The 13,087-nt window shown below is 41.5% G+C and overlaps 1 protein-coding gene across 1 annotated transcript; it reads right to left on the bottom strand.

The window, feature by feature from the left end:
• Nucleotides 1–2,694: 2,694 nt before the first annotated feature.
• vwa1 (von Willebrand factor A domain containing 1) lies at nucleotides 2,695–9,912 on the bottom strand. The gene is made up of 6 exons (XM_085144751.1): nucleotides 9,516–9,912; nucleotides 5,789–6,346; nucleotides 4,588–4,911; nucleotides 3,948–4,223; nucleotides 3,478–3,753; nucleotides 2,695–2,915 (listed from the first exon to the last, which is right to left on the bottom strand). Exons 1-6 carry the CDS (start codon nucleotides 9,598–9,600, stop codon nucleotides 2,887–2,889), a joined length of 1,548 nt encoding a protein of 515 aa, XP_085000877.1. The 5' UTR covers nucleotides 9,601–9,912; the 3' UTR covers nucleotides 2,695–2,886.
• Between the last annotated feature and the right edge of the window lie 3,175 nt (nucleotides 9,913–13,087).

Below are 13,087 nucleotides of genomic sequence, written 5' to 3'. Positions count from 1 at the left end.
AACTGTGTCTTCATTTCACATATTTCACATACAAAGGTCAATGCTACAGGCAGAAACAGGGGTGTGCCGTGGCTTTCCCAGTTTCACCCATTTTGGATAACTTGTACATGGAAGAAGTGGGAAAGAGGGCTCTGTTATCCTACCCTGGAACACCACCAAGTCATTGGTTCAGGTATGTGGATGACACCTGGGTGAAAATCAAATCTCAGGACATACCACAATTCAAGGATCATATTAACTTGGTGGCCCGACACATTAAGATATTTAAAAGCTACAGCTTTTATCTTTAATAAAACAGCTTACAGCTGTACTGTTAACCCATGCATAGGATCAGTATTAAGTTTTGACTCTTATCATCCAGTGGAGCATCCACTGGGTGTCATCAGGACACTACAACACAGAGCAAAAACCATCCCCACAGACACAGCGGCCAGGGAAACAGAAGAACATCACGTCAAGAAAGCCCTGAGTAAATGTGGTTATCCCAGCTTGACAAATGTTCTCCTGATTTAGTGAGTAAAATTAAATTGAAGTGAAACTGAATGTAACCCCTAACCAAACCTACAGTCTTAATTTGCACAGCCAACAACATAAAATAAACAGAAATCAACCAAAACTCTTGGATGTATTTTCTTTCTAAGTCACTGTTGACGTGGCATTCATGCACGTTAATGACTGTGATGGAGGCTTTTAACATTTTAAATGCATTTTTGCCACAGAACAAGGGCTTCCCGATTTGCCTCCATCACATTCATGTGCCATTCTATTTACCTGTCCAGGTACAAATATGTCACGGTTCTGGGTCTTTCTGACCCAGTTCTTGTGTTTTTATATTATGGTTTATGTTTTGAGTCCTTTGTTGTACTGTGTTTGTTATTTTCCTAGGTTTCAGTTATGGTTATCATAGGTTTATTTCTTAGGTTTTGTAATATGGCTTCCCTGTGTTCCATGTTGTGTCTACTGTGCCTTTCTGTACCATGTTTCAGGTTCCTATGTTCTGTCTCCCCAGTTGCTGTTAAGTTTACATGTCTAGAGTTCAGTCAGTGTGTTTCCTGTTTTACTTTGAAGGTCCGTGTCTCATGTCAGTGTTTCTAGTTTTGCTTCCCTTGTCTCGTCCAGCCTGATTACTCCCAGCTGTGCTCTCCTTCTGTGTCTCATTCCCTCGTTATCCCTCAGTATATTTAAGCCCTGTGTTTCTCTGAGTTTAATTCCTGTGTGGTGAGTTTTGCGTTTGGGTCCTTCTCCTGCCTGCACAGAGCCGAAACATGACAAAATATAACATAGTTTATCAATTTTTTTGAGTTTTAGAATCTCCAATGATGTGATGAAAAAAGAAGTAACTGAAAACAACAACAAAAGCTTGAAGGGCTGCTAATGTTACTGAAGTGTCCTTCCCCATGACACTGAACCATTTGTTTATGATGCCATGTACCTACAGAAAAATCTGTCACACACACACCTGTTTTTCATTTAAAATTTAAAGGAGCCTCAACAGAGGTATGCTCCATTTTTCTCAGTGTTGTGATAGACTAAATCAGCTGCCTCGATAAAAAAATCACAGTAATAAAATAATAAACCAAAATGAAAAAAGTTGTCTAAATTTATTTCAGGAGATCAATTCTAGAGCTTTGTTGTTTGGAGAAGACCCTGCACAGATTAGAGTGGCTTTGAGAGCAGGCGGAGTCTGGGTGTTCAAAATCAGTCACCTGGACTTTTAACACCTCCAGCTCAAAAAGCATCAGCAGTAGTTTTTTTCCTGAGGTCCACCTCACAGACTAAAGCCACCAGAGGAGACTACCAGCAGACCAGCTGCAGTTTTATTTTTAATTTAACATTTTTAATGTTTGTACTTTTTTTATCTCAGTTAAAAAAAAATTAATGCGATACCCACCAGACTTGGCTGTTTTTCCAGTCAGTAGTATTGTTATATGCTAAAATTTAAAATAAACAACCAAATATGTAAACAAAATTACAAAATGACTTTATTGTAAGCTGGTATTAAATTCCAAAGGCAGTCAGCATAAAATACATGTTTTCAGTATACAGTAAAAGAGAAGCCTGTAATCCTTTCAGTAGGGGGCAGCAGAGACTAGCTATAAAAGAAAGTCTTAAAATGTAAAGAGCATGTCTGTGAAGAAGTTATAGATTCTTATATTTGCATGATTTTCAGATTAATAAATATTACTGGATGTACAAGACATCGGTAGAAGGCTACTCTCAGTTACACAGATCTGCACATCATATACAGCATCCCTCTACTTTCAGCACGTGGTTGGTGTTTTTATAATATCTTGAAAGGTCAAAGCAATCGTAACTGAATCTGCCCAAAGCTTTAATCGTTTGAATACTGTCAACTGAAGCAGAATTCATTGCATTCATCAAAAATGTAAATCAGATGTTTTCTGTGCTTTACGTGGATTTGGGGGAGGGAGCAGATTTGAACACATGGCCCGCATATGGTGGAAACCCATTTTTCAAGACAAGCCACATAAACCCTCAACATTCCCATCACACCCTTCTCCGTAGCTGTGAAACACACCTACAAATTATGTTTCTTTAATGCACGTCCTTAATGTGAAGCATCATTTAGTACAGGGGCAAACCAGATGAGAAGATAAAAACAGGAAAGTAGTTATTCCTTTGTGTTGCAGATTGCAGCAGTCAGCATGTGGCTGTCCCCCCCCCCCCCCCCCCCCCCCCCCCCGACTCTTAAGTGTCCATGGCTTCCACATGAGTGTTCGGTAAGCCAACCCACACGTCACTCCTGGAGGATTTCCACAGAGGGGAAAGGCAGGGAAAAGAATTATGGATGAAAGTCAGTATTCTTCTCGCCTTCGTCCCTCCATGTTTGGTAAGGTACAGTTGCAGAGTTGCAGACTCAGGGTGCTATGATTGGTAGCCATACACTAATGCATCTAAAGGAAAAGAAGGAAAGAAGCAGCTGAGATATTAGTATTTATACATTTTAAGCTCTCAAACTTACATACAAAGTGCACACATGGGGCATTTATTAAGGAATTAAAATAACTTGTTATGAGAAAAATATCACTGCGATTTCTGCTTCCACTCCCAATACAGAGCAACTTTCATTTGCAGAGCTTGCTGCAGTGCAAAATTACATTTAAATAAGTAATTTTAAAGACTATTAATATTTAGTAGCTGTTGCTGGTGAGGCCTGTGGGTTACCCACCTAAACCAGGAAAAGGATCCCAGAGAAAGATTTTTTTTTTTCAATGGTCTGATCTCAATAAACAAGACTTATGTGAACTCCGCTCTACTGGGGTATTAATTGAAATCTACTATATGCATGGTTTGATACTGTACCAAAATAGTGCATGAGTTTTTGCGTTGTATAATTGTTTTTGGGCTTCAGTGTTTTGTAGAAATACTTCAAACTAATCCATAATATATTAACCAACTAACTTAAAAAAAAATTCAATTCCTTGGTGCTTTTTAATCTACCAGGCCCACACTCACCTGAGTGAAACTGTGCCGTGCAACACAGTCCCTCTCCCCGTGCCGTCCGGTAAATGGGTGACACGCACACTCTAGCCGAAGGGGGCAGGTGCGTGAGCCGTGTTGAGAGGGAGTTGGGTGGCAAGTAGAGAGAGGAGCGCTGACCAGGGGCAGAGCTTTGCTGTCCCTCCCAGGTGAGCCAGTAGCCCCTCAAGCCAGATGTGCCACTGTTCCATTCAACCTCTACTGAGTCACTACCCACTGTAGTCAACTGGAGGTCTGCCAGCGCTGGAGTCGCTAGAGACAGAGACCATTCAAAAGTTAGGTTATATTTCAAAAGGAAATAGAACTATAAAGCAGTGAAGCAAAAAAACAAAACAGCAGGAGAACTGACCATTCCAGAACTGAACGGAACTGCAATTATCTAGAATTTAGGATGCAGAATGCATAAGACAATGAAGGAGTGGGATTATGACCTAGTTTGACCTCACCTTCTTGAGTGCACACTTTGACAGACATGGCTTTCTCCTTTCCTGAGGCGTGCCTGGCGGTAACAGTGACCAAGTAAGTGGTATCTGGTTGGAGGTTTCTGAGCAGAGTAGAATTCTGACTTCGACTCAGTTGGACATAGTGCACTTTACCCGTGGGCAGGGCTGAATACTCAACAGAGTAACTCTCAACCATCCCTGGTTGGAGAGGACCCCAGCTGACCCGAACACTGCTTTGTCCAGGCTCAGAAACTGTTACCACAGCTGGGCTCAGCACCTCTGGTGTGTAAGAGAGACGAGAACAATTGCTGAGGCAGTAGAAAAAATATGAGGAGAATATGATGATTTTCACTTTGAATTTTTTCTTCTTCACCGAACCACAAAATAAAATCTTTTACACAAGCTTTTTAATTGCAGTGGATTTAGCTTTTATTTTCTTATCGTGGGCCTATAACAAAGACATTTCATTCAGAATGTCAACAAAATTGAAAGTGTTGCATGCAGAACAGATAAAAAGAGCAACTTCCTAAATTTGAGAGACTGCAAAAGCAAATTAGAACTTTGACTTTTTATATTTATAGCAAACCACTGAAAAGGTTTTGTGCAACTTGCAAAGCAAGCGTATATATAGAGAGAACTCAACCTGATCTAGTTCTGAAGGTGACATGGAGCTCGTTAAAGGCTTGTTCGTTGGACTCTGGTCTCAGTATGGCGATATAGTTGGTGTCAGGCTTCAGGCCAGTTAACCTGGCAGTGCTGGAGTCTGCAGTCTGGGTAAGTCTCTGGTACGGAGGTCCTCCAGTGAATACATCAGGCCTACTGGTCTCAACCCCACCGACTCCTCTCCGAAGTTCTTTGAAGAGGATCTCATAGTGGCCCGTCAACCCGGACAGAACGGGTCGCCACTGCAGCGTGGCGGAGCTGGTGGAGACGTCTCGAACGTGAATTCGTTCAGCTCGGATGATCTCTGTTGGAGACGGAAGGATCTCGTGTTAGCGCGTGCACACGTTGTTGGGGTTGAGTTATCATTTTTAATTTTCAAAAAGGAGGAGAAATGATGGTGACAGGACAGAAGGAGCACTAAAAATGCCTTGGCTTCAGTCAGCTACTCACATAGACTCCCAGACTTTGAAACCTAAATGCATTCACAGCGACAGCACTGAGACAACCTGAAATAGCCAACCCAGTGAGGCCCTGCAACAAAATAACAAATTCCCCAGATGCACTGATATCTGTGATTAAATCCTTATGCACCCAGCAAGGACTGATGCATTCCACCTTGTTCTACACAAGCCCTATTTTCTATTATGCATCATATCTTACAGCTGTTGTATAAATGCTGTAGTGACCCTTGTGAGTGTTATGACAGTTACCTAATCCATCCAGAGAAATGGCTCATCTTCCAGGTCTCTATATATAAATATATATGTGTGTGTGTCATGTTGGGCATAGTGTTGGATGGAGCAGAAAGAGATGGTGAATCATTAATCCATTAATAGATTGGCCTATCTCATTACAGGAACTCATACACATGCACGCAGAGTGTCCCGGCTAGTTGGTCTCCTTGTCTTCAAGAGCATGTGTGGAATTAGGGAGAAGCGCGTTTGAATGGAAGGGGGGTTTCCCAAAGCTACTCAAGCGCATGAGCAATCCAGCTTTAATTGGTCAGGATCGATCATAAATAATATTTTTCCCAGTCTCTGTAGTACAGGCATGTGCAGATACACATTATTTATTGAGCAGAATGTGTGTTGTGTTCAGTCCAACGACTAATTCTAATTATCTGTTCATTCTTTAAATCTTTTATTTGCAACACATAAAGACACTACCCATGCTGTACTCACCAATAATGGCATCCCGGAATTCCTTTGTGATGATGCTCATATCGTCAATGTCCACAAAGTGCAGGTGGTCCTCCACAGGTGGGCTCACCACCTGCCTCAACACCTGGTAGTTGCCATGGCCAGTGGACACGACCAGCACGGCCACACCATCATCCCGAAGCTGGGCCATCGGTCCAGTCACATCCCCTGGTTTTACTCCATCAGTCAGCCACACTAGCACCCTCGGGAGCCTTTCCCGGGCGCCACCAGCCTTTCCAGGTTGCAGGACCCACTCCTTCACCATTTTCAGCGCCTCAACTGTGTTGGTGTCCCCCCTGAGAGGCTGGATGGTTTTTAAAGCAGCCTGAAGGCCGCTTTGGGTGCTGTATTTATCAAAGCCGAACTCGAGACGTGGTTTGGTGCCCACCTGCAGAAGTCCTACCCTTACCTGGTCCTCTCCCAGCGAAAAGGGGGAGATGAGCTCAGACAGGAAGGCTAGCATTCGGGAGTGCTCGTAGGATGACACACTCCCCGAGGAATCCACCAAGAAGAGGACGTCCCCCTCACAGCAGTTCAGCACTGTGGAGTAGAAACAAACATCAATACAGTCATTAATATGCATATCAGGCGGGCAGAATCAGTTGCTGACTTGCGCCAACAACTCTCTCTATGATTCTGTTTTTCCACAGGTCTCTTTTCGTGCTTCCCCCTACACACATTTCCATCCTGTTTTTATGAGAGAGAAAAACAGTGTCACAGTGAACAAATCTTATAGAGAAAATTGTTTGTTTTACATGAAAGCAGAAGAAAGTTAAAAGCAAAAAACCCCCCAAAATAGGCTGTGGTTTTGGAGATAAGAAGACTGTAAAACAAACAGAGGAAGTACAAAACTGATGCGGGCATCATGATACTGTAACTTCAAAAGTTGTATAACGGATTAAAGGCATCCAAGCACAAAGCTACGGGTGGATTTTTTTTTTTCCACTCCCTAATTTTGCATATCTTATAACAGAAGCAACAATGCCCAAAGTAGAGGAACAGGCATGACAGTAGCTGTGCTGGGTACTGGTGGGAGAGAGGGAGGGAGTGGAGAAAGAAGGCGGGACGAGGGAAATAAAAGGCGTTAAAAGGAGAGGAATGAAGCTGGGGGGTACTGCCAGTTTCATGTGAGGGATGAAGAGGAATGCTGGATGACCATATACAGAGCAGGAAACAGCAGCACAACAAGCAGAACTTAGCTTCAGATCTACAGATTGTGCACAGATCCAAAAGAAATCCTGCCTACTGTTAAAATCGTCACTCGAGAAATCAGAAACTTTTAAGATGAAGACTTTGGACTACACATATATGACTCTGCAGAAAATACAGTTATATAGGCGTGTAATTCAGTGTCTCGTTTTTCAAATATGTCAAGGTCCAACGCATGACATGAGGTGTGGACTAGGCTTCAAGGTGTTGAAAGCTGAGCAGCGAAGCATGTATACACACAAATCAAGCGTGTGTGCACACATGCCAGCCTGCATGCTTGCTGCCTTTTTTCCCCTCTATCAACCTAAAGAATTCCTTACATCACTCGTATAGGAGCCCCTTACCTCTACGTTTGTGCAGGTATGCCTTTATCTTCAGACCTACTGCTGGAGAGAGCCATTTTATTGTTCTTTATTGCCGTGGTTGAATGCTGTCTCGGGTTATCGCATGCACTACAGATCTTAGCTAATGACGTGATGGAAAAAAATGAAGCGTGAGTAAAACAGCAAGCAGTTCAGGCTGAGCACCTTACAAAAACATATGAGTATGTTATGGGGGGGGGGGGGGGTTGGCTAAAAACACGGTGAAGATTTAAATAGGTTGTATGTTGGGATGAGAATGATATGAAAAGGATAAAGCTTGAGCAAGAGCAGAAAAGCACTATAGAAGTTTAAATGAATAAAATTGAGTGGTATTCCTGTCTAATTTTGCACATTTTCTTTAAAGGACCTTGTTTTTGTACCATTACAATTGCAGTGTAGTGGTGTCTCTGGTTTGACTGCAGCTCGTAATGCAAAAGTCCCCCCTTGGGGTTTTGTCATGAGAAGCATGAAACTGTGCAAAATAGAAACATGCAGAGCTACCCACACCGGTGACGCTTTGTAACATGGGAACAACCAGAAGCAGCCAAAAAATATAAGGCACAGAATTGCTACCAGTGGTTGATGACTGGTCTCTGGAAGGTACAAGGCACTGCCTCAGTATAATACAATACAATAAGCTACTTCATTTTCAGACAGTCTAAGGTCTAAAGGAGGGGTGCCAAACATAGAGCCCAGGGGGCCCGAATCGGGCAGTAAACTGGGCAGCTTTGGAAAATGTGAAGGAGAGCGTTAATTCAGGATTTGTAAAAAATGTAAGTTTTACAGCTTTTTCCTTCTGATAAAGATCTCTATACCACACTAAAGTATTCTACCTACTACATACGTTTCTCTTTTTTTTGTTTTTGTTTTTTATTATCAGCACGCAGTCAGAAAACAGATTTTCTGTTTACAGGACAGTTTGGATAATGAACTACTAGAACTTTGTTACACATTTATTTGTTAGTGCTGCAAGAATTCTCTCATGTGCTACACTACAGCAACATTTCTCTTGAAATTGCGTTTCTTTTTCTATTAAGACATGGGGTGGGGCTGAAACATAGACTTAAATGTCTTTACACAGGTCTGGCCCACTCACATCAAAGTAAACATAAAATAAGTTTGACATCCTGGGTTTAGAGCATAGTATAACATTACTTTTTGAGCCTTTATTAGACATATGGTTAATTATTAGTGATTTATAACTGTTGTTAAAGGTTACAGACATAAGACCTTTATTTAACTAGAGTAAAAAACAGCAAGTACATTTATATAAAGCCTAATTACCGTAGACCAAGTTATCTCATCGTATCCCTATAAATGGAACAGCAAAGCATCAGCATATCCCTAACTACAGGAACTCATAAATATCCACTCTCACTAAGAAACCTGCCGGTGCCATCACCACCTGGGGAAATCTCTGTCACTTTGTGGTCATGAGCTTTGCCAGAATGGCACAAAGGCACTGCTATGATAAGAGCTGATAGGATTAGTTTAGATTTGGGGTCTGCAAATCAGCAGTTACTGATCAGAATCAAAAACAGCTTATAAAGACGAGCATCTTATTGTGCGTGTTTAGAAAAAAAAAATAAGATGCATCAAATCTGTCATTCTTTGCACTCTTATGTTCTACTAACATTAACCAAATTATCATTTAAAAACAAGAAACCTTTTCCCGCAGACCTGGAGGCTATTTGGTCTTCCCCTTATTAGAAGTCTGTTGTAAAGCCCTGAGATGTCATCAACTGACAATAACCTGAGAATTCCCGGGAGCACCTGAAGCCATCCTCAGCATGCCTGGGTGGTCGCTCAGAGTGCCCCCACCCATGCCCCTAGCCCTACTATGTGAAGTCGCTGCTCTTGGCTGTTTTCATCAACAGATAATTCAATACCTGGAGTCATGCCACTTTACTGAGAACACTGGTGTAATGTCAACCCCACCCTAATCCGCCCCGAGCCCAGCTGTATTCCTTTTATTATGTGGCACCAACGCTTTAAGTCGCTTTATTTCCAAAAATTACAGATCATTGTGGCTCACATTGTTTTATTTGTAATCTTCTTCTTTAAAAAAAATGTTATTCTGCTAGTCGCTATCGCCCCCCTGTTATGCAATGCAAATAATTATAATTAGACTGGTTTACCTCCTTCAGGTGGGCTGTTCTGTGCGGTCGAGGGCCGCAGGAGCAAACACATCAGCATCCACGCAAACAACATGTGGCCCTCCATCAGAACTCTCACGAGTTAGCTCCACGGAAGCAAATATATATGTGGGACAAATGTTAGGACTTCTTCAGTCAACCATACATCCAGTCTGAGGAGCGCACTCCGGGTCAGTAAATCACAGGCAGAGGCATAATTCAGCCTGTATGAGTCACATTCAGCCCGGCTTTTTTTATTTAGCGTCTTATCTTTCTTCTTCTCTGACCATGACCACGCTGTCTGTAACCGGAGTCACTGGGTGTTAAACTTAAACTGGAGCGAAAACTTCCTGACTGCGTGCGTAAGATTTGGGCGCTCCTGATTAACCCAAACGCACTTCGCCCGCGCTCGGGACACGAAGCGAAACCAAAAATTCCGGGAACACTTTCAAAATAAGATGTCTTACTGCGAAGCAAAACGGAATGGATTTTTGCTTGAGAGGAACAAAATCTTTTTTAAAGGGGGGGGGGGGGGGGGGGGGGGTCTTTAACGATTATGTTATTTTGATGTTAAGCAGCCTAATTACCGCCGTAACAAAAATAATACTATTAAGGGAAACAAACCTGGGCCCTTTTATTTTTATAACTGTCAAAATAATTTTATTTTACATTTTACAAATGTAAAAATAAATCATGTTCAGCGCTTCATTTTTTAAAAATTTTTTAAAACAGACATTAAACAAAACCTAAAAACAGTTCATTCAGAAGGTTTCCTTTCAGACTATCACTATTCCTCAAGAGTCTGAACTCTCTTAGGCAACCTTGTAATTTCTTTAAGTAGTCTTCAGGAATATTTCTCCAGAAGTCTTGAAGGACATTCAAAGCTCCTCTTTGGATGTTGGCTGCCTTTTGTTAAACTCTCTGTCGAGGTGATCCCAATAATGTTGAGCTCCAGGCTCTGTGGAGACCAGTCCACTGTGTGTTTCTATCCAGGTATGCCTTTACTGGTTTGGCAGAGTGTTTTCTATCGTTGTCATGGTGTCATAAAGCTGCTACTAATCAGATTCTTTCTGCCTTGTATTGCATAGTGGATCCAAATCTGATGGTACCTTTCTGCATTCATAATTGCATCAGTTTTGACAAGATCTCCAACACCACTGACTGAAATGTAGCTCCAAACCATGACCAAGCCTCCACCGAGTTTTACAGATGGCTCCAGATTCCTCCTGACCTCTTCAGTATGGAGTAGCAAAACTTTAACCAAAAAATTAAAATCACTCTGTCACTTGAGTAATTGGAACTCTCCAGAAAATAATTTGAAAATCTAGTCTTTTAAGGCTTAAAAAACCCAATTTTCTCAATTAGTATCATGTTATATGGGACAATGGGGTTCTAAATGAAGCAGAACTAAGGTTTCACATACTTCACAAACAAGAGCAGGGTTCATGTGGGAGAAAAAGATCATATCAACTTGGATTCAAGCATATGTATCAGTGCTTGAACCCAGTCATGAAAACTTTAGTAAGTTTGTTTGGATGTGTAGCCAACCACTTTCATGATTCTAATGCTTTGCTAGAAAAGTCAATTATGAACTTTTTTGAAACTGGAAAACAAAGTTTGCATGAGTCTCAATATTTCCCAGAACAAGCTGCCTATAAACTTGTTTCTGCACAGCGTGGAAAAGCAATCAAATCAGTCAACACTGCCGAAGCACGTGAGCAACTGATACGTTTATTTTGAAGGTAGGACTCCTTGAACTTCCTCGTGGTTACTGTTACTTGACACAATTCGCTCTTTAGCTTTTCACTCCTCCTTCTCTCTCCTGTCTCCCCTGTAACTCAGAATAGTAAATAGGCTCCACTATCCAGGCGTCAACATCTTGAATCTGATCCAGGACAAGAGTTGAGTCTTCAAATTACCCCATTAACAGAGTCTGGAACTAGAGAACCCACCAAAAAAGTCACTTAACAGTTTTTTGCTCACAAGTCATTAAAAGGACTCGCCAAAGGGAAGAACCGTCTAATACAGGGTTTGTAACAATTGGAAAATTCAGAAATACGAATAGAAACAAAGGATTTGTACAAATATAACTCTTTTTTTTATTATATATTCTCTTGTGACATACTTGTAGATTTTGTCTTCAAAGAGTGCGAGTAATATTTAGACTTTTGCATTTATCTTATTTACTATAACGGTAAGACTACCAAGTATTCCAGCTATCCGAAAAATTAAGGAAACCTCTGGTTTACCAAGAGCAACCACAAATACTTTCAGCATTCAAACCACTGGGAGTGAATCTGTGAAATTACACGGCACACAGTCTTGAGAGTGGAAAAAAGGTAAACAGCTCTCCATGCAGACTATTCTCTGTGTTCAACCATTGTGCCTTTTAAAAAACTAAAGTAAGATTTACATGTAGAAAGTAAATAAAGTGGACAATTACGGACAGGCATGCATGAAGTCACCTACTGTATGATTCAACATGGAAACTATTAATATTGTATGTGTGTAAGAGACACAAACAAGGAGGAAACCCGACTGTAGGAGGGAATAAATGGATGGAAGAGGATGTTAGAATTCAAGTGGGACCAAACAAAGCTCTGAATTCTTCTGTGACGCATCGTGTTCAAATACTTGTATTCTTCCAGTAAGACACTGACAGTAGGCACGCCCATCCCAATACACACACCTAGAAACTAAACAACCCCACTACAGTGCAGTCAGTGATTCAGAAGCATTATGAGAGCTGAAATTAACTATATTTCTTTATTATCATCTGTATTGGAAACATTGTGTAATTGTAACTGGCGATAAAAGACAAGTGCAAACATTGAATCATGCTTGTATTGTGTCATGATTTAAGAAAGAGTCGGGCGTCCCTGACAAATTATGTTTGTGATGAGTTGGACATATAATATTTATTTATTTTAATGCAGCCTTGCCCAAAGCTCCCTGTCACATCACGATCCATTTACACTCTGCTGCTTCTACTCAACAGACATGCAACATTAATTTCTCTGTGGTTTTTTTTGTGGACCTCCCCCTCCAGAGCTGAACAAGTTCTCACAAGCACAGTTGCGGTCCCCATGGTCATTGACACTGTGCTGGATGATTTTTACAGTCTCGTCAGTGAGCTGTAAATCACTTACATTCATACAGTATACCCCCACTCACAGTGACGCTGGTGTGTGTATGTGCATGCGAGCAGTAAATAGCCTAATATGTATGTGCGCGCACACACACACAGCCACGCATTTCTCTCCATATTTCACACTGTCAAACATTGCATCAGTTGTGCAGTGCGTGACCAACTTGTGCCGAGGACACGAACTGTGTTAGTGTTTGATATTGCACTGAAATCCACAGAAATGGCCAGCTGTTTCCACCCAGCACAGCCTCATGTCAACACACTTTCTACCCCTGGCTTGATTACATTGTCAGTTTATGCGACCTTGACACAGATTTGTTTATGCTCATTTGTGCGTACCTTCGTATCGTTGCAGGGGTAACGAATACAAATATTTTAAGAGGGACAACAACAGCGGAATAAACTTGAACTTTTAGCTGAGGAAAAA

This window comes from Neolamprologus multifasciatus, chromosome 20, assembly GCF_963576455.1.
Source record: "Neolamprologus multifasciatus chromosome 20, fNeoMul1.2, whole genome shotgun sequence".
NCBI classification, from domain to species: Eukaryota; Metazoa; Chordata; class Actinopteri; order Cichliformes; family Cichlidae; genus Neolamprologus; species Neolamprologus multifasciatus.
The sequence above is the reverse complement of the archived record's forward strand: the minus strand, read 5'-3'. Positions and strand labels throughout refer to the sequence as shown.